The following is a 22,003-nucleotide window of genomic DNA, read 5'->3' as shown; positions in this document are numbered from 1 at the left end:
GGGAAAGTTCTGGGGCCTGACGCTTGTACCAGTCATCACTGCCAGCAGCATGGCAATGCTCGGAGATCGTACAACAGAACATTTTTCACCTCTCGCTGTTCTTGCTCATCGTGGCCTTGGTCAGGAATGGAGAGTCAGAGTCGAGCTATGTTCTTACGTGTAACTTGACACATTACACCCTTAGTGTGGCCTTCTACATCTCCATATCCCTTCATTCAACACGTGATAAAACGTTGTATATCATAGGAACTGCTGCTTATGGAGAATTACGTCAGGTTTTCTCTTATTTCTGGTTTTAAATAGAGAATCTGGGATGTCATTTATATGAAATGTCCAGAATCGCCAAAGCCACAGCGACAGGAAGCAGGTTAGCGGTCGCCAGGCTGGGCAGAGGGGAGAATGGGGAGTGACATCCCTACAGAGTTTCCTTTGAGCATGACAAAAGGGCTTTAGAATTACATAGTGGTGATGGCTGTAGGACATCTGTAGGATGAGAATATACTAAATATACTAGAATATACTAAAACCCCCTGAACTGTATTCTTTGAAAAGGTGGGTTTCAGGGGCGCCTGAGTGGCTCAGTAGGTTAATGCCTCTGCCTTCGGCTCAGGCCATGATCCCAGGGTCCTGGGATCGAGCCTCACATTGGGCTCTCTGCTCAGCGGGGAGCCTGCTTCCTCCTCTCTCTCTGCCTGCTTGTGATCTCTGTCAAATTAAAAAAAAAAAAAGGTAGGTTTTATTGTTGTGAATTATATCGATAAAAGCAATCAAGTCAGCTATTCCATGAATGTGGACACAATGGCAGTGAGAGGCCAGACTGTAAAATTCTGCTCGGAGCTAGCAGAGGACTGGTCTTCAGACTGGAAGAACAGGAGGTATGTTTTGTGAACTGATACCTGACATTCATGCTGGGCAGCAGTGGACAGAGCAGTAGGTGGTCCAACCAGACTATTCTCTCCCCCAGATGTTTCTGTGGTGCCCCAATCCATCCTTAAGTCACACTCAGACTCCCCCATCTGCAAACAGGAACGCAGGTCTGGTCGAAATCACTGGGCTGCAGCAGTAAAAGAGCTCTCCAGGTCTCCAGACCCTGCACAGCCCTGACTTGGCCCAGGGCAAGACCCTGACTGACCGGGCACAGCCCTGCTGCCCCCTTCCCACGTAGCAGGCACCAGCCTCAGACGTGGAAACTGGGCTTCCCCTTTGTCAAGGAATCCCAGACATCTTGGAGGGGAATTTTGTTTCACATAGAAATACACGACGAGAGGTCTGCCGTTCAGTGTGGTAATGAGGAAGCCACCTCCCTCAGCAGGCACCCCCCTTCCTTCACCTACCGTGCTGACACTCAGTTTTCCGACCCTGGGAGGGTCATGAAATGACCCTTGTGCACGAATTGGCTGTTGCTAAAAGACTGCAAAAGATGGCGCAATTTCAGATGTTCCCCAGTGCCAGACCTATGAAAGCACGGGTAATGTACGCCCCCTAAGAACCCAGCCCACAGGGTGACAGGAGGCGCCGGTCACGGGCCTGCTCTGTGGAGGCACAGAAGTAAGAGACTGCTGGGGCACTCCGTGTCCGCAGGATTCTGGTTTTTATTGCTGAAGCTACAGAGCCAGAAGCTAGCTTTACAGAGGGCGAAGTGAACCACACACCGGAGAAAAGTCCTTTGCATTTCTCTAAATCTGAGGCCCCCTCTAGTGTCGGAGGACAGTCAGGCGCCGCACACCAACCTCCCGAAGGCACAGGGGCTGGATTTCACCAGCGCCCTCCTGCAACAGAAATGCTTGGTTCCACGCGTGTGGCCCCTGTGGCCGGAGAATCAGTGAGAGAAATGTCTAACCATAACGAAGTTCACATTCCTGCTGAGAGTCAGAGTTGTTAGTCTCTCATTCAGTCATTTTGGTCTCTGTCATTGTACTGCTGGGGTGTTTTTTAGAAGATTAATACTTTGTTATTAAGGAAACAAAACAAAACATAGACTGCGGCTGGGACTTTGCTTTTCCCCCAAAAATACACCTTCTTGAAAACGATAGAAAATTTTGTTTCCATCCTATTCTGCTTTTAGGGAAGTACTTGGTAAACACTATATATTTCCTAAAATCTACTTAAATGTATTATATCTGGGAATCAGCAATTGCAAACTACTTCTATTTTAAGACTCGCATAATCTGTGAATTGGCTAACAGACTCTGGAAACTCTGGAAAAGGAGGTGGAAAGTGCTGCCCTAAGGGCCAAGACGGGCTATGAAACCGTGTAGGAATTCTCAGAAGTTCGCAGGGGAGGGCACTCCAGAGGGAACCCCCAGTGACTGAATCTCGTGTACTTTAACATCCAACTGATCAAAATTAGTGGAGTAAAAAATAGTTGTTTCTCCCTCTTCTTTCTCAGCAGAAGCCTTTGTGTCTGTTATATTACAGAGGGTTTAGGTTTTCAAGAAATCAAAATACAATCTGGGGCATGGATGGGCAGACAAGCATCTTTTTAAACTGTGACTTTGACTTGTATCTTCCTAAAAGTTAGGAGCACAGTGAAAATTTGGAAATTCAATGGGTGTGGAAACAAGTTTATTCTGTATTAACTTTATTTAAATAAATGCCTAGGTTGTCATTCAATAGAGCCTAGCGCTTCTCTGCATTGATCTTGCTTTCTGTTTTCAAACCTGTCCAATATTACAAGTTAAAAACACAAGCTGTCTAAAGTAAAATAAAATTGTTTACAATTGGCCTCAACTTTCAAGATAGCCATATTCAAATGAATAGGATGCAGCATTTTTAAAGTGCAACATATACTCTTTCGGCTCAATGTGAAAAATTATACAACTGGAAATTACTGCAGTCATTTCTCTAAGGACAAATCTCAGGAAAAGCTGCTGGGAAAGTTAGCCAGGAAATTATAAATTATGAGAAACACTGAAAAGTCATTTAAAATGAGTATATAAAATGCAATTACAAATAAAACCAGAGTGGGAGAGGTAGCATAAAGTAAATAAAATCAAATAAATACTGTACAGTAACATACAAAATTTTGCTTATAAAAAATTGAAAATTGGTTTTAAAATATCCATTTTCCCTTCTTTCGAGGGTTTTACAATGAAATTAATATTCAGGCCTGGAGTCTCTGTAAAGATTTTCCAAATGGTATTAATTACTGGCATTGTTTTTTGCCAAAACCTCTCTGATCTGTCGGTCTAGTTCACTTATTATTCGATCCTCGTGATTATACACACCCGTCCTCATCAAAGTATCCCTTTCTTCTATGAGTCGAGTCAAATAATCATCCAAACCCTCTTCCAGGGCATTGCCACGCGGGCTGTCCAGTTTTCCGCTCGCAATCTCTCTGGAATCCTGGTACTGTTTCTGTTCTTGTTGCCTTAACCTGAGAAGTCAAGAACAGACGCCACTCTAAGCAGGTAATAAATGCTGTTTGGGGTTTTGATTTTTTTTTTTTTTTTTTTTTAGTTAACAAAACACCGTTTCAAAAAATGATTTAATGGGAAATTATGCCTGTAGCATTATTTTCAGGAAGATAACAAAAACCAGTATTCCACTTGGCTAGCCAGAGTGAACATGCTCATAAAAGACAGTTTTGAAAACAATACTTGTTTTTCTAATTATAAAATATGTAAGAACTGTAGCAGTTCTAGAAATGTGAAATTCTAGAAAAAGGAAAGGAAATCATGATGATCTTATCTAAAGATAACCAATCTAAGTAATAATTTTCTGTATTTCTTTTCAATTAAAAATGCGTATGTCTTAAATATTTTTCTAAGAAGCCGATGATAGGATATAGGCAAGGCTGTGTACTACTTTTTTCCACTTACTGATAAAATGTTTTCCTGCATCTTTTATTGTCTTCTAAAGGGCTTCACAACATTCTCTCACTTGGATGTACTCTTATTTAATCACCCTTTATTGCTGGCCTTTAAGTCGTTGGTAAATCCTTTTGGTTGTTTTAAACAGAATTTTCCCAAGTCATTCAAGCAATACCTCTATATACCCCACAGTGCTAGGTGTTGGAGATAGCGTTTCGATGCGAATGCCTGGTTTAGACAGCATGTTCATTGGAAGATCTTGTATGTTTGTGATGCCTCATCTAGAGGTCAGAGAAGCGACAGCAGGTACCAGCCTGGGACTTGGGTGTTTCCAGTGGAATACTGTTAATCGCGTGACCTTGCGAATGTTAAGTATACTTTGTATACTTTCCTAAGTGAGAGTAATACCAACTTGGACAGTGGAGTAGGTTTTTAATTGAAATTGTACAATAAAGAGAGAACTTTATACTCCCTTATGCAAGTGGCTATAAAAATGTTTTAATTTGCAACTACTAGATTTTATCTTTATAAAGATGGTGCTGTGACAGTCGTGTCACACTACTGGTCGTGGCCCCATGTGTTTGCCCAGGCCCCCTCACATCAATGGTCTGCTCCTGCCTTTCCCATCACTTAGGTCAATCGGGTCTGCCCTGTAATTTATACAGAAGACTCTGCTTTTATTTCTAATGTACTTAGTGGCTTAAGTTCTCAAAATTCAATTGTGCTTGATCTGCAAATTTGATAGCCAGATGGCTTACTGGTATTTCAGCCACCAAAAGAGTGCTTAGTGAACAGCAGAGGCTTAATACCTATATGCTAAAATAAAGTAAAACAAACAAACAGAAGTATATGACTGCAAAATTTTAGAAAGCAAGGGTCGTTTATAACATCCTCCCTGTTTGTAACACATTGCATACTAATTATCTGCGGAATAAAAGGAAAGAGTCAAAACTGACCCCTGTCGCATGGTACTTGACCTTTTCCAAATGACACGTATACAGCAGTATTGTAAATGCGGTTATTTACTTCAGCTCTGAAATGACCTGATAGTGACTGCAGATGTCAAACGTATGTGCTCTGAACTGAATTTTGTGTCCCGAAAAGTAAGAGGCTAAAGCTCTAACCATAATGTGATGCTATCTGCCAAATGGGTCTTTGGGAGATGATGCAGTTTGGATGAGATCCTGAAGGCGGGGACCTTATTAGAAGCTCTTATTAGAAGAGACACAGTGTGAGGCAGATGTGAATAAGCCAGTGGGTCCTCACAGAAACTAACCATACTGGTACTTGATCTTGAACTTGCAGCCTCTAGAACTATGAGAAAATGAATTTGTTGTTGAAGCCACCCAATCTATGGTGAAGGCAGTCCACGTTAAGAGAGTAGGCTTTGCTGGGACAAAAATACTAGTGTCTTCACAGACTAAGTTAAAAAGCCTTCTCCCAAAACCCCTCCAAAAAGAATTTGTTCTTAAGTTGTTTTCTAACGATGGCTTTTCAAACATGAAGTGCTGCTGAAATTGTCACTAAGATGAACAGGACATTACAGAGAGGCCTGGTGTTGAACGATAATTAAAAAATACAGCCACAGGGCCAACTGGGGGTGGTGTAGTCAGTTAAGCGCTGGACTCTTGGTTTCAGCTCAGGTCACAATCACATTCCTGGGATCCAGTCCTGCCTCAGGCTCTCTACTCTTCGGGGAGTCAGCTTGAGGCTGTTTCCTCTGCCTCTTCCCCCACTTGTGAGCATGCTGGCTCCCCCACCCCCTCTCTAAAATATAAAGTCTTAAAAAATATACATAGCCATAGAACCACATTTCCATGCTGGCTCTATGATGTACTAGCTATATGACCTTGGAAAGGGTACGTAAATTTCTAATCAGCAGGTTCCTCATCTCTAAATGGGGATATCTTCCTCAAAAAGTTGTTTTTTTTTTTTTTTTTTTTTTTAAAAGATTTTATTTATTTATTTGATAGAGAGAGATCACAAGTAGACGGAGAGGCAGGCAGAGAGAGAGAGAGAGAGAGGGAAGCAGGCTCCCTGCTGAACAGAGAGCCCGATGCGGGACTCGATCCCAGGACCCTGAGATCATGACCTGAGCCGAAGGCAGCGGCTTAACCCACTGAGCCACCCAGGAGCCCTCAAAAAGTTGTTTTTAAGAGAAAAAAAAAATGTAAGGGCTATTTTATTTATATTAATAATATAACTAGATTTGAAGTGTCTATTGTTATTAAAAATTCAGTATAATCAATTACCTTGAAGTAGTAACAACAATCCTACATTAGTCACACAAAAATAAAATTTAAAGTGCTAAGGATATGAACAGGAACGAACCAGCTAAATACAGCTACATTCATGGCAATAAATGTGAGCAGAACGGTCTTTTGGGTAGACTTGTGGTTGTGGCAGCCCACGTACCACAGCTGACACGGGAAGTCCTTTATTTCGGACAGCCCTGGCCCCATGGCTAATGAAGAGGTTTTCCTACTGGAACTCCCATTTCTGTATGGGGGGCAAAAAAAAGGAATTTTTTGGTTATTGTACCTGTTTAATTCATTTCTGATATCCAGCAATTCCTGTCTCTCGGTCTTCACCGTATCTTTTTCCTCAGCAGCCAGGTAGCGTAGTCGCATCTGTTCCAGCTCTTCTTGCTGTTTTTTTAGATGGGCCATTTGACTTTCTTGCTCCCTCTGGAAAGAAAGAAACAAGCCAGAACTTGAATGTGAGGAGTAAATATATTTCATATGACTCTGGCTTGATACTAATCCTATCAGACAGGACCCATGATACAGCCATGTGGGCTCATTCCGAATCACACTGTCTAGAAAGGGCCAAGTTCTCTTCAGAAGCCCCCTCTTTGGGCACCTGGGTGGTTCAGTGGGTCAAGCCTCTGCCTTCAGCTCCGGTCATGATCTCAGGGTCCTGGGATTGAGCCCCACATCGGGCTCTCTGCTCAGCAGGGAGCCTGCTTCCCCGTCTCTCTGCCTGCCTCTCTGCCTACTTGTGATCTCTTTCTGTGTCAAATAAATACATAAAATCTTAAAAAAAAGTCCCTTCTTCTTGCGGTCAGCCACAGTCATTCAAGGCCCAGTCAGTACTGAGGTTAGCGAAATACCATAAGAGAACCCAGGATGAAGGAGGGAAGAGTCTTCTGGCAACACAGTGAGTTGCCAAGGGACCAGTGGTAAAAGCATCTACGAAATGGTAAATTATACAAAGATAAGATACACCGTGAAAACCCAGATGAATGGTCTCTCCACTGGTCACTAAGTTCACGTCCGCCTCAGGTCAGAGTATGCCTTGCTCCTCCTTTCTCTAAGTTCACACAAGAATCTCTGCACACAGGACAAAATGTCTTGGAATAAAATGGGCGAGTTTCCCCAGAATGGCTGGCCCATGACTGAATCAGCCGGTCTCAGGAACGGACGGGTCTGGTACTGCAGGCGGGGCTGTAAACCCCCACCATCAAACAGTTAGCTCAGAGTTCTTTGTACAGATTGCTGTAGGGACATTTCGTTTGAGGATTGCCATTACTACATAGTATCACATTAGATGAATATACAATCTGTTCATTCCGCTGCTAAGGGACATGTGGGTTGGTCTGTAGTTTCGTTCTCGAACACTGATGTAAATACTATCATACACGTCTACAGGCCTAGGTTTGTATGCCTATGTTGGTATGCCTTTCTACTGGGGAGATACCTAGGACTTAAACGGAAGGGCCACAGGGTGGGAGAATTTCCGTATTAATAAGTATTGTCCAACAGTTTTTAAAGTAGCAGTACTAATTTATACTTTCCTGTGAGCACTCCAGTGCTCCATATTCTTGGCATAATGTGATTTTTTTTTTCATTTAAACCATTCTGATAGGTTTATGTAGTGGCATCTCGCTGTAAATTTTCCATTGTTTTCCAGCACTAATGAGGTTAAACATGGTTTAGTATTTTAATGGTGTTCTTCTTTTGTAAAGTTCCTGTTACCATCTGGCGCTTAGGTCTACTTGGTTATGCATTTTTCCTTACTGATATATTCATTGTACCTTATATATACAGGGGTTAAGTCTTTTGTTGGTTATTTAAATTGCAAATATTTTCCACTAGTTTTGTCTTGCATTTTTCATTCCTGTAATGGTGTTTCTGACTTAATGTTAACATAGTCCAAATTTATCGATTCTATTCTAGCTAGTGCCTTTTATGTCCAATTTAAGGAAGTTTTTGCCTGCCTTAGTCTTAAAGACACTTTTGTATGGGGATGCTGTTTTGTAGCATCTTGAAGCTTCATTTAGATCGATAATTCATATGCACTGGGTTTTGAGTATGTGTGAAATCAAGTTTCTCCCCCACCCCACCCCCTGCCAAAGAACTCCAACTGATATGGCAACATCTACTTAAGAAATATCCTCTCCTCCTGCTTGGCAGTAACCACACTCACACACCACTTCTGTCCATATATGTATGGGTTTGTTAATGGGCTTTCTAACCTGATCTATTTCTCTACCCTTGCATTAAAGCATATAGCCTTAATATTGTAACTTTTAAAATAATGAACCTTGATGAGGGACAGTCTAAGTCTTCCATATTTTTATATCAATTTCCGTTTCTGTGGCTGAAAAAAAAAAAAAGGCTCCTGGGATTTGATTATGATTATGCTTAATCTTCAGACCACCTTGGCCAAACCATTATCTTCACAATATTGATTCTTAAATCAGTGAACAACATTTACTTCAATTATTTAGGTCTTCTTTAATTTCACTGAGTATTTTATACTTTTTTATATAGTAAGGGTAACAACTTTCTTAGAATATGCCTCTGGGTGTTTCTTCTTTCTGGATGTTATAGTAAATGGCAGAGATTTTAAAGTCTCCTTTTCTAATTGGCTCTAGCATAGAGAATTAACATTGACATTTATATACTGAATTGGTTTCCAGCAAACTTGCTAAACTCGCTAATTCTACTTGGTCATCTGTAGATACTTTCTGGTTTTCTAAGTGTAAGTGTCATCTACAAATAACAGCAGTTTTATTTTCACCTTTCCATCTAATAGACCTTCCTGATTTTTACTCCCTTGTATTTTTTTAAGGTAGTAAACCCCCATGTTTGCTTTTAATTTTTAAAATTTTTTTTTATTTTTAAAGATTTTGTTTATTTGACAGACAGAGATCACAAGCAGGCAGAGAGGCAGGCAGAGAGAGGAGGAAGCAGGCTCCCTGCCGAGGAGAGAGCCTGATGCGTGGCTCCATCCCAGGAACCTGAGATCATAACCTGAGCAAAAAGCAGAGGCTTAACCCACTGAGCCACCCAGGCGCCCCCAAGTTTGCTTTTATTTAATAAACTCTGTTGTGATTGTTATAAGTGGTTTATCAGTGTTCTTGAAACGGTCCCATTTATTTTGTTCTTAAATGTTCTTGTTGATTTGGGGATCAAGAGTATGCTAGTCTCATTTTAAAAAAGAAGTGTTCAGACTTTCTACTTTCTGAAACAGTTTGTCTATGATTAGTGGTATTTCTTTCTAATGTTTCTACTAAAATTCAAATGTGAAGCCATCTAGGTCTAGAGCCTTTATGTGAAAGTTTTTCATTACAGATTCGATTCAATTTCCTTAATAGCTACCCAATTAATATTTTGTTTCTTCTTGTGTCAGCTTTGTAAGTTCTGTTTCTCAAAGTTTACAGAAAAATTGTATTACCATTCTCTTATTTATTTTAGTGACTATGGGATCAATAGCCCTGTGTCACTCTTTTCTATTCTTGATGCTGGAACTTAGTACATCCTCTTTTTGTCCTTGAATAGTCTGCCACGAAGGAGGTCTTTTTAAGAAAGAACTTTTCATTTTTTTCATTTTGTTGTATATTTTCACCCTATTTCATGAATTTTTATTCATCCCTTTCTTCTGGCTGCCTTAATTTCTTACTCTTCCTGACCATCTGAAAGGAGTATTTAAAAAATAATTTTTTTGCTTTTACTTTTTAAGTGTACTCAAGGTTATAAAATTTCCCACTAAGCATAGCTTGCATTAAATGTCCTGTCTTGATATGCTGTTATTTTTTGGTTCAAAATGTTTTCTAATGTCACTTGTGGTTTTCAGTTTAGCTATAGGTAATTAGAAGTATATTACTTAATTTTCAGTCTTTTGGGGATATTAACTTTTTGTTATTAATTTTTAGCTTAATCTCACTGTGGACAGAAAATACTCTCAAATACAACCATATGAAATTTGTTGAGAATAGTTTGATCTTGCATGTGAGCAATGTGGCTAAATGTCCTGTGGGCACTAGAATATGTGTATTTTAGACTTCTCTCATGAAATAATTCTATATATACACCAACGGTTGTACTGATTAAATCTTCTAAATCATTACTGATTTTGTTTGCTCTATCACGTCCCAGGAGAGTTAGACTAAAATGTACCATTTTTATGAATTTGTCTATTTCTCCTTTTATGTTTTTTTTTTAATAGTAAAGTTTATTGCGCAATAGTAGAAAGCTCCCAAAGAGGGAGGGGACCCGAGAGGGTTGCCCCCTTTTAGTGCTCTTGATTTTTTACTTCATATACATTTGTGGCTGTTGCCAGGTGCATACACAGGTGGAACTGTTGTCATCTTCCAGGTGAACGGACCCTTTGATGATGAGGAACACTACCTACAATAATCTCTCTTGCTCTCAAGTCTTTGCCTGACAAAAGTAGTGCTAGACTGGCTTTCTCGAGATTAGTATTAATGTGTAAAATACTTTTCCTTTTTCAAATTTATCCATTCTATATCTTGACATTTAAGCCACATCCCTTCTAAGTAGCATACTGCCATTGTTTTTAGTTTTTCATGTAGTAGTTGTCTCTAATGACAGTATTTCGTCCATTTATATTTAAAGCAACTGGTCATATAATTGGTTTAAATCTTTACATGTTAGGATGCTGTATTTCTTCCATATTTTCTATGTTATTCTCTGCTCTGGTCTTTTCTTAGATTAATCCTTTGTCTTTCCACCCCCACCCCCCAATCAGCTTCTTAGTCATTTTTACTTTTTTTTTTTTTAAGATTTTATTTTTTTATTTGACAGACTGAGATCTCGAGTAGGCAGAGAAGCAGGCAGAGAGAGAGAGAGAGAGGAGGAAGCAGGCTTCCCACTGAGCAGAGAGCCCACTGCGGAGCTTGATCCCAGAACCCCAGGATCATGACCTGAGCCGAAGGCAGAGGCTTTAACCCACTGAGCCACCCAGGCGCCCCATAATTCTACATATATTTTAAACCCAACAAAGCCTGTGAGGGTTGTTTCCTACAATCAACAACTATTTCTATTTAGTCAGATATTTCTTTCCATTCCTTTTTATTCTCCTGTTTACGTTCTGGGATCATTTTCCTTCTGCCTGAAGAAAACCCTATATTTTTACTTGAGGTTTGCCATGACAACGTCTCACAATTTTTGTTAGTCTGAAAAGTCCTATGTCACTGTTATTTATGAAGAACACTTTCACTGCATAAAGCAATTGAGGTTGGCAGTGATTTTCTTTCAGTACTTCAAGGATGGTATTCTTATGAATTCCTGCGCTGCTGTTGTGAACTCATCTGTCTAACTGTTGTCCCCGTGTAGGCCGTGCCTTCCTCTACCCCCATTCCTTACGGTTTTGCTCTTTCTGGGCAATTTTACTATGATGAATCTAGGTATGATTTACTTAGTATTTATTCTGCTTAGAGTTCATAAACACTCTTCTATCTACCTTTTTTTACTTTGAGAATTCTCACCTAGTATCTCTTCAAATACTGCTTTCTCTCCCATTCTGTTGTCTTCTGAGGGCTTGCTAGAGGCTTAATATCTGTGTCTCTCCAAAATGCATACAGGTTTCCCACCTTTTTGAAAGTTGCTATTATATGGCTTCATTATTCCAAAAAACCTACGTTAGTACCGGCTTTGACTAAACGAATCCAAAGAAGAGTTTGACTACTACTGAAAAAGCCATTACCATACATGTAGGTCTTTTGTAAAAGCCAAATGGCAAAACACCAACTGGGGGAAAGTTGGGGATACTCTCTGCTTTGTGCCATCTCAACTTCCAACAAGTTTCTCAGGAACTCTCTATTTCTGGATAGCTGGGGAAATGTGCCTGATGAAACTCAATTCCCATTTTGAGCTGTTAGGGGATGGGGCCTTTGGGAGGTGATTAGGTCGTGAAGGCAAGCCCTCATAAATGGGATTGCTGCCCCTATAAAAGAGGTCAAGGGAAGCTCCCGGGGGCCTCCACATGAGGACACAGCAAAAAAGTGGTCATTAATGAACTGGGAAGCAGACTCTCACCAAACGTAGAGCCTGACATGCCAGCACTGTGATCTTGGCCTTCCAGCCTCCACAGCTGTAGAAATCAATCTGTAGTTTAAGTCTGTGATATTCTGTTATGGTGCCCAAACAGACTAAGACAGGGGCACAGATACACACAAAAGGAAGCCAGTCTCATATAGTCGATCCCATGTGATGCTCATGTTCTTGACTCTATTTTCCATCCTTTTAAGCCCTCTTTCAGGTTGGATGCCTTTTACTGACTTCGGTTGATATATTCGTGGTTCTGCTCTAACCAATATGCTATTAATTCATCCACTGAAATCTTCCATTGCACTTAAAGTACTTCTCAGTTCTAGAATTTCTGTATCACTCAAGATTCCAATTTTCCATCATATCACCTACTTCCTATCACAAGTCAAATTTGAAATAACTATCACTGCTGTAATTTGAAAATCTGGATTACTTGTTGCCTTACTTCTACCTAAAAAGCCATTCCCCAGGGATGCCTGGGTGGCTCAGTTAGTTAACGGCTGCCTTTGGCTCAGGTCATGATCCCAGTGTCCTGGGATCGAGTCCCACATCAGGCTCCTTGCTCGGCAGGGAGCCTGCTTCTCCCTCTGCCTCTAGCCTGCCACTCTGTCTGCCTGTGCTTGCGCTCTAACAAATAAAATCTTAAAAAAAAAAAAAAAAAAAAAAGCCATTCCCCAGTGATACCACACAAGTGGTTAATAAAGAAATGAAAACAGGGACGCCTGGGTGGCTCAGTTGGTTAAGAAGCTGCCTTCAGCTCAGGTCATGGTCCCGGCGTCCTGGGATCGAGTCCCACATCAGGCTCCTTGCTCCGCAGGGAGCCTGCTTCTCCCTCTGACTCTACCTTCCACTCTGTCTGCCTGTGCTCGCTCTCGCTCGCTCTCTCTCTGACAAATAAATAAATAAAATCTTAAAAAAAAAAAAAAAAAAGAAAAGAAATGAAAACATTGCTCCAAAGAAGTAATCAGGGATATGAAAATTGAAGCCACAAAGTGATACTATTTCAGACTCACCAAAATCGAAAAAATTAACACGTTATAATAGCCAAGGGCTGGACATGGTATGGAGAATAACAATTAGCACGCTTGGGAACTGAAAAGTTGTACCACCACTTTGGAAAGTAATTTGGCCATATTTAGCAGAAGAAACCAGTGAACCCTATTACCAGAAACTCTACTTTTTGGTATAAATACAAGAACAACTCGGGCACATATAAAAATTTTCAGTGTTGTCTTATTCTAAGTTAAAAAAATAAAATCACTGAAAAAGGACTTGATAAATGGTGCGATATGTTCATATTTTTTTAAGTAATAAAAATTAACTATAGCTAAATCTTAAAAGCAATTCTAAGTCCTATAAGGTAGACAACAAAATGATTCCATCTATATAACGTTTAAAAACACACTAAAGAAAAGCAAAGGAAGAATAGCTACCAAATTTAGGCAAGTAGTCGGTCCCCTCTGGAGGGGACACAGTTGAAAGAAGGCACATGGAGAGCTTCCAAAGCCCCGATAATGCTGTTTCTTAAAATATAAAGTTGGAGTTGGGGTGTCTAAGAATCATCATCTTTTCTTTAAGTCCCCTCTTTGGACTGTTAGACTATCTTAAAAAGTAATGATTAAAAAACAAAGAACAAGAAAGCTCGACCAAAATATACCAAACTCTTAACACTGGCTAAGGAGGGGATAAGAATACTGGTGATTTCGTTCTTCTGTGTTATGCAGTGTTGCATAATTTGCAATTGTTTACAATAAGCAAGCATAATTACAAGCAGAAAAAAAAATACTAAAGCCAATTATATGATACAAGCTTTACCTACAAAACTGTCATTTTACGAAACTGGAAACATTCTAGTTCTAAAACACTAAAGAAAAGCCTTTAAATGCCTTGCATTTTTCTTCAGGTCTGTGGCATTAATAATCATCGCACATGCACGCACAAAAATTAGAGGTTAGAGCAAGAAATCCTCTCTGTTGCCAGGTGCTCTGGGTTAAAGGCTCCTCCATCAAGTGAGTATAATCTTTATTTTGCCTTAGCTGCCTATAAATCCAGAGAGGAGATGTAAACATGCATACACTAGACTAAACAGCGGCTAAAAAGTGGCCACTACTGACTCTCCCACTCACACATACCATGTAAGTCTGTGGGAAAAACTTACAACGAAACTAAGGAACTCAAGTCAAGTTTTCTGAAAATAACCCAGAGCTGACAAGTCAGTAGGAGGGCCTGGATGGTTTCAAGACACAGTTTTTAACCAAGACTTGGACCTCCAACTGTTTTCTTAAACAAAGATTTACATCCCCTCCTTGGCTAAATTACTTATAAATTAATCAAATTAATTACCCCGAGTGGATAAGCAGGAGGCTGGACAAGATAGTGCTGATGTCAGCCAATGAAGTCTGTGTTGTTTTAACTAAATACATCAGAGCTTAGTTTTAAACAGATCTACTGGGCACAAATATGGTAAGAGACCCACACCCTACCCCCAAATGTTCGTTCTGTTTCCTGTCCTGGGAACAAACGTACCTAGTTTTAATGGAGCTGACATAATGAAAATGTTAAATTTTCTCCAGCACCAAATTCATATCTCTTACTGATTTTTGTTTTTAAAGTAGTGGCTATCATGCTACCTAGACAATTATTTTATAAGGTGACAAGAAATGCTTTTAAGTAAACATATTATTTATAAAGCAAAAGTTAAAGCCACAACCTTCAGTATCTGTAGAACAACGAAACTCGAGCGTTTGGGTTTAAAAATAGCTGTAGAGTGTATCTTGGTGGACCTGCGGGAAAAAGAAACTAAATTCCCCCTTAACTGTCTAACAATCAGAATTCTTTAAAGATCTGTGCTACACCCTGTAGGAAAGACATCAGATCCAGAATGTCTGGGGCTCATTTCCTTGTTTTCTAAGTTCGGACCCATTTTACATTCCATTTTACAGCTTTTGTCTCCCCCGTTTGCAAAGACCAACAACAGCAACACAAAATTGCAGCTTAGAAACACAGATTTTTATGGGTGTGAGGCAATAGAAAAGATTTTTTTTCCCCCCTAAATCATTAGAGGAGTATGATTTTTTTAATTCACAAATTGACTATACTGGGTCACCTTTGAGTAATGGAAATCTGTTTAAACATTGTTTTGGCAAAAGGCACCAAACATTAGATCTTATTTCCAAGCTTTACCAGCTGGGTTTTGTCATTAACATTTATTAACAATCTAAGATATGGCTTTCCCCGTCTAATCCGTACTACACAAATGTTTTGTATGGCCCTCCAGAGGATTTTGCTGTGACAAATTACTGGCAGAGATTAGAGCCCCGTGGCTATTCACCAGAGGCAATGTAAAATTAACATGGTACTAATCCAATTTAAACAAGAAGTTGCACAAACAATCATCTGAACAAAAGCAGAGAGAGGATTCCAATTTTATATTCAAACACAGTAAATGTGTTTTTAATAAAAAGTTCTAAAAAATTGTATTTTCACACATACAAATTGTGCTTAGTTGAAGTTATTAATTTTAATCCTGCAAAAACAGTGAGTGGCAGAGCACAGTTCAGTCTGGCTCTTGCCTTTCTTCCCAAGTGCCGAACCTCGAAAGTTGTCTGCAGACCATCAGTGATTCCTGCTGACCTCAAAGTCTGTTTACAGTGTTGTTTCCAAAGCAGAAAGTTTGTGGGCTAAGGATGAGAATCGGTCTGCAAGGAAGATCACTGCACTCCAAGAATGAGATTTTTTTTTTTTTTTTTTTGGAGCAAATAGTTCCGAGGTAAACCAGCCATGTAGGGCTGTTCTGTTCTTAACACAGACACTAAGTCAGAGCAGCGTCTGACTTTTTTTTTTTTTTTTTTTTTTTAATTTATTTGACAGACACAGATCACAAGTAGGCAGAGAGAAGAGGAAGCAGGTTCCCTGCTGAGCAGAAAGCCCGTTGCGGGGCTCGATCCCAGGACCCTGAGATCATGACCTGAGGCAAAGGTAGAGGCCTCAAACCACTGAGCCACCCAGGCGCCCAGCATCTGACTTTTGTGACAATAACTTCTCTGGAGGAATAAACTGCCAGAATTACTTTGCCAGTGGTTTTTAGGCAAGAGGGTAGAAAAGATGAAGGGATAAAGTGTAACCAGAAAAGAAGGCATTAAATAGGAGGAGCCAGAAAGAGCCAAAGTGTACAAGGATGCCTGTGACAGGAAGGAGGGGCGAGGGGGGGCAGCCTTTCCCTGACAATCCCAATGAAATTCCATTTCAGTACTTAGGGTATTTGCTTTGGAGAAGCAAGTCATCCCTAGCCAACAGCTAACCCTTTTCTACCTTTTCATTATGGCTTTAGCCCTTCTCTGAGTCTCTGAGCCTTCACTATGTAACTTTCCTTCAGCTGCAGGCAGGGTCCTTCCACGTCTTCTCAGTCTACTCTCAGTTTTAAGACTGGAAATGACAGCAAATCTAATCGCGGTATTGCAAACACGGTCTTTAAAACATTTTTCCCTTAGCTTTGAAGGACAAAATACAATGGTAAGCCCATTGTCCTCGAACTTTTCTAACAATATTGTATTATTTTGGCTCACTTCATTCGCATTTTTCACCACCCGGCAAGACCCTGGGGAATGATCAGGGCTCCCAGCTGGACATGGGACTCCACAGGGAAGAGCGCCGCTCAGTGGGGAGCAGTCACTCCTGGGCAAGGGGCACCACAGGCTCCCAGGAATGACATGCTGACAGAGCCACAGCTTCCGTGCACTCTCATCTCTTTATACCCAAACTTTAGGAAGTTCTACAACCTACTTGGTATATCTGCACTTTAGGATTTTTTTTTTTCCTTCTATACAGTTTTCTAAAGAACATCTATAAAGCTACCACATCAATATAAAGTACTGTTACTACTCAAACTATAGCCTGCCCACTTGCCTATTTCTATTATTATATAATCACATCCACCGCTTTTGGAGACTTAAAAATCTGAGATTGTTGAGTAGAACACTGTAGTCACAAATCCCTCCAATATTTTTCCCCAAATACCCAAACCTAGCAACCAATTAGGTCCCCGATGACTAAAACTAAGAATACTCCAGGTTTAGAGCTCATCTCCTTGTAACAGTTCCCAGGTAGTGGGCACATCCTACAACCAAACCTTTATTAAATGCTGTATGAGCCACTCATTCAATTCTCAGAAAAACTTGTGATGAGAGATTAGTCTCCTCATTGGTACGGTGAAAAATCAAGAAGTAGAGCCCAGATTCCGCTCACCTCTTAGGACTCCAAGCCATGTTCTAAACCAACCCCGTGTGCCGCCTCTGAGAGAATTTTAATCCTGTTACCTCTAATAGCTACTCTCAACACATTACTTCCTGTTCCCAATTCCTTGGGACTCCTCCTTCTCATATGGCATGTAACCTAAGGACCTTGGCATCACGATTTGAGCTTCCTCCTGTCCAAAGTCCCTGAATTCTCACCATCAGAGCTCTTCTATCTAACATTTTCCTGGCTGGGATGTGCCAAACTGTGACCAGTACCTCAGTCCTTGGTCAGAAATCTCTAAAGCCTTCCCTGGGTCCCTTTGTTCTTCCTGAAATTCTTTCACTATTTGGCTTCTAGGGAATAAAAAGCTGACATTAGGGCCCTGGAGTGGCTCAGTGGGTTAAAGCCTCTGCCTTCAGCTCAGGTCATGATCGCAGGGTCCTGGGGTCGAGCCCCACATCAGGCTCTCTGCCTGGCAGGGAGCCTGCTTCCTCCTCTCTCTCTGCCTGCCTCTCTGCCTACTTGTGATCTCTGTCAAATAAATAAATAAAATCTTAAAAAAAAAAAGCTGACATTATAAAGGGGAAAGAGCCTGGACTCCAGTTCTCAGTCACTGTATGAGCAGGTGCACCTGACTTGACCTCTAAGTCTCAGTGTCTTTCCTCTGGAAAACAGAAATAAAATGACCTGCTCTGGAAGGATCTTGGTTAGAATGGAATGACAAGTAAGGGGCTAGAAATCAGGATCACTCTCTTTCCACCTGCTGCCTCCAGGATCAGCTCTCATCTGTCCACTGCAAACCTAAGAATGCTCAGTTCTGCCTGTCCCAGCTTCAGTTCCCACCCCTGCAAGGGAGTCCTTGCTGTGTTCTTCAGCCACGGCATCCTCCCCACGTCGGATCCGCATTTCTGATTGCTCGCTGAATGTCCCTCTGCACGAGTTACAGGGCCCAACTTTGTAAGTCCTTTCTCCTTCTCGTCTTAAATTTTCAGATTGTAAGGCTTACGTCTTGGGCATCATCTTTGACTGTCTACTCCATGTTAAAATCAAGTAGATGGTGCTACACAGCATCTACCAAAACTATGTGTGTTTTTGTTTTTGTTTTTTTACATGAGTCTGCATGTCACATTCCCAATGACGTTCCAGTGCTTCTAGCCTCAAATGACTGCTATGAGGGGTCCTCCTCTTGGAGTTCAAGTACAGCCTCTGCTTTCCAATTTGATCCTGTTCGCCATAATCATTTTGGCAGTTTTATTTCCAACATTTCCCTCACTACTCTCCTCAATCACTACCCACTCACCAGAGCTGTATCTCACATACCTCCCCTTCCATAAGCCCCTTCCTAAAGTGCTGTAAAACAGATGTACTTTCCCCTCCTGACTACTCTGGATGGTTCTTCTCAGGGCTCTTAAATATATATTTTATACTTGTAATTTTCTTCCCTACTAGCAAATTGCAAGCTCCCTGAGGGAAAGACTTAAGTTTTACCTACATCAATCAATCTAGGGCAGTACCTTGAATACAGGAGGCCCCCAGTTACACTCATCTATCTTTAGTCCTGCGAACTTTCATAGTCATTCTGTACAATCTCAACTCTTCTAGGAGCTACGTTAAGGCAAACTGTACTATTAATTCTTCTACGGTCTTGGACATAATTCTCTTTGAGGGCAGGAAGTGATCACTACGATACCACGAATTTGTTTAATAGCATTTAATGGTCATGGAGACAGATTAAAAAGAATACAAATTTGAAAGGCCCAAGTGCCAAATTTCCTTCAGAATAAAACTGACTGTTAAAGAAAAGGCAGAAGTTAGAATAAAGCTAACCATTATTGATCCTTAGAAGTGTCAGGTCAAGTAGGTTGAATTCCAAAAAACCTGCTCATATTTTACTTGACCTTAATCATCTGAGGAAATTACATCCCAAAATGAGATTAATTTCTCCTGAGGCTTATGGCATTTGTTACCTAAGGGGGGGTGGGGGGGTGGGAGAGGTAACCTAATAAGAATTCAGGAAACCACTATCACCTTTTAAATTCTTGTAAAATTACGCAAAAAATTGTCTCTGATTCCTTTTCTTCACTGAATATAAATGACTATGAATTCTAGGAATAACATTTAAAATAAGCTGTTCAGTTGCAGGACATGTTATATTTTTAAAGTTATTCTTAAAGTTCTCTCCTGAAAGATACTTTCAGTGGAAGGAATTTCTACTAAGAGAAAAAAAAATGACCATTTTAGAAGTGAAAGTAAAATAAATTGTTCCCACTTTCTTCCAGGGAGGATAGCTGGCTATTACTTAAAACAAAACAAAACAAAACAAAAAACCCTAAAAGTTTTTTTTTTTTTTTAATTAAGAAAAAGCTCTTTAAAAAAGCCCCTAACCTCCTAATGTCAGAAATAGCCCTGACAACTGAAATGAACACATCCGAACATAAGAGATATTGCCAAATATGCATACTTGTAAAGAATCAAGGGGGAAAAGACATAAAACGACCAATCTATCACCAGCTATCAACTACATACCTGTTTAAGTCTGGCAAGTTCTTTCAAAGCTCGTCCCCACTGCTGCTTGTAATGCAGTTTAGACTTAGTTGCAGATTCCAACTTCCTTTCAAGTTCAACCTGACAGTGATTAAAATCGTATCAAGTGAAACACTATACCACTGTGTACAATCACTGAAAGATAATATATACAAAGAGTCTGGCTTAAGAAAAGAGTTTATACAGTGTAACATACGACATCATCTAAAACTGTTATATAATTTACTATAAATATTATGGCACATGAACATTTTCTTGTTTAAAATATAGTCGTATTTTTACTGCCTAACAGCCTATACTAAAAGGAACTGAATCAGTCTTAACCTCCAGACAGTTACTATAAATGTATTAAAACGTGTAGAGAGTGCAAAACACATTCATTTTTTACAAAAAGCAGTTCTTACTGTTAGCATTCCAATTCAGCTGGCACTCTCAATCTGAGAAACCAACTTATTCCTTTTGGAGGCCTCTCATGACATGGAACTTGGTCTTAAAACAAAAAAAGCTAGTAGAGATACTTTTGTATTTCGGCAAAAATCAGAAAATGTCGAAAACAGTGAAATGTTTTATCAGAGCAGTTTACAAAGCAAGAGTACAAAGTGAAAAATATTTTAAGAATGTTAAAATAAACCCAAGAGTAGGGAAAATAATGTTCCTACTAATACTCATCTAACTCTTATTTTCTGTTTTCCCTCAAATATATAAAGAAAAACATGAAAGTGATTCCATTAAAAAAATGGTTATTTATACTTGCAGCAGGCAATCTGTTGTGCATGAACTCAAGCCAACTTGGCTAAGTTCTGGAATGTACTCTCTCAGTGTTTCAAACCAAGTACCAAACAAATTCATGAAGCCAACAGACAGTTTTACTATTTAAGTGATAATGTAATAATATGCCTGAATTACAGTAAAATACTGTGACTCTAAACGGGTCTAAGTTTTTTTATATCAAGTCTAGTTTTTCCCATACACACAGCTCCTTGTGTTTTGCAGGAAAACAAACCCAAAGGCACTCTCCCAAAATTCAAACTCCAGAAAACTTTTGTTTTATTTTCATGTAAGGAAAAGCTGATTGCCAAATTCCCTTCATAAAAGACCAGAACCATTCTCTGCAGTAATATATGACTTCATGGAGTTAAGGTTTTTTCGGCTTTACAAATCCCTGGTGCTTGGATTTAAAGGTGTTGACATTTCACAACTAGACTTACATGTCCTAAATTGAATAATACTGTGAGATTATCAAAGATGATCTCTTCTACTTATGCCCTCCAGATTTGTCCATATTACTTGGTAATTTAACAACAGGGTGTCACTCAGTGGAATAGCAATATGAGATATTGCTCTGAGATAAAAGGGTCTTTTTTTTTTAAAGGATAGTATTTAATTATGAATTTTAAAAGTATTAACCATGTCCATGGGTCCTGGAGAAGGTATAGTAGTCTGGACGGGACCAAGGAGGAGAGTCAGGACGGGACTGAAACCAGAGGGGTCACATAAACCCAGGGATTGACTCAACAGAAAAAGCAGGATAAGGTTTTATCCGTTTTGCCATGAGTCTCAAAATAATTCCCATTTGCGTAGCTATTCATGCTTAAATAAAAAACTATAGTTATCAAATTTCAGGTTGAAACCTCACTTTTCTGAGTTCATTCCTTTGGCCCAATCAATTATTCCTACCTTTATTTTAAGAATATAGGAGCCTCTGTGATTCTAAAGAAAACGTACCAACCCAATTCCCAGAAACATGCACCCGAGAGAAGATTTGATCTACTTCCAGGACACTCACAGACCTCAAGCTAAGACGTCTCCTGTGAGTAGACGGGAGGCTTGAGCTAGTCCGTACACATAGATCCTGAGCCCAGTTACAGACCTCTGGTGTGCAAGCTCACTTCAGGACTTGGAGTCAGTTGAGAGGCTAGCATGGCAGTAGGCACAGAGCCGTGCTCACTGCTGCTCCCATCTGCCTGTCTCTATGCCCAGAGCTCGCATCCCCTACAAGACAGAGGGCACTGCCTTCATCACTGCTGCTCTACTCCCTGGTTTGAGTCTGTCACAGACCAACGATTTAGATTTCTTCCTGGAAAACCTTGGTGGTTTTATTCTTCTATTTTCCTA

At 40.1% G+C, this 22,003-nt stretch overlaps 1 protein-coding gene across 4 annotated transcripts in view; it reads right to left on the bottom strand.

Moving 5' to 3' along the window:
* Positions 1-1,572: 1,572 nt before the first annotated feature.
* CEP120 (centrosomal protein 120) overlaps positions 1,573-22,003 on the bottom strand; it is an 82,164-nt gene continuing 61,733 nt past the window's right edge. For 3 of the 4 annotated variants that reach the window (XM_059175740.1, XM_059175739.1, XM_059175738.1), the window contains 3 exons: positions 19,871-19,969; positions 6,354-6,499; positions 1,573-3,376 (listed from right to left, as the gene is read on the bottom strand). In XM_059175740.1, the coding sequence (XP_059031723.1) occupies positions 3,142-3,376; positions 6,354-6,499; positions 19,871-19,969 (480 nt within the window). In that variant the 3' untranslated portion in view covers positions 1,573-3,141. The remainder of the gene's footprint in view (positions 3,377-6,353; positions 6,500-19,870; positions 19,970-22,003) is intronic. The other variant, XM_059175741.1, reaches the window with a different exon arrangement.

This window comes from Mustela lutreola, chromosome 5 (assembly GCF_030435805.1).
Source record: "Mustela lutreola isolate mMusLut2 chromosome 5, mMusLut2.pri, whole genome shotgun sequence".
Classification (NCBI taxonomy): domain Eukaryota; kingdom Metazoa; phylum Chordata; class Mammalia; order Carnivora; family Mustelidae; genus Mustela; species Mustela lutreola.
The sequence above is the reverse complement of the archived record's forward strand: the minus strand, read 5'-3'. Positions and strand labels throughout refer to the sequence as shown.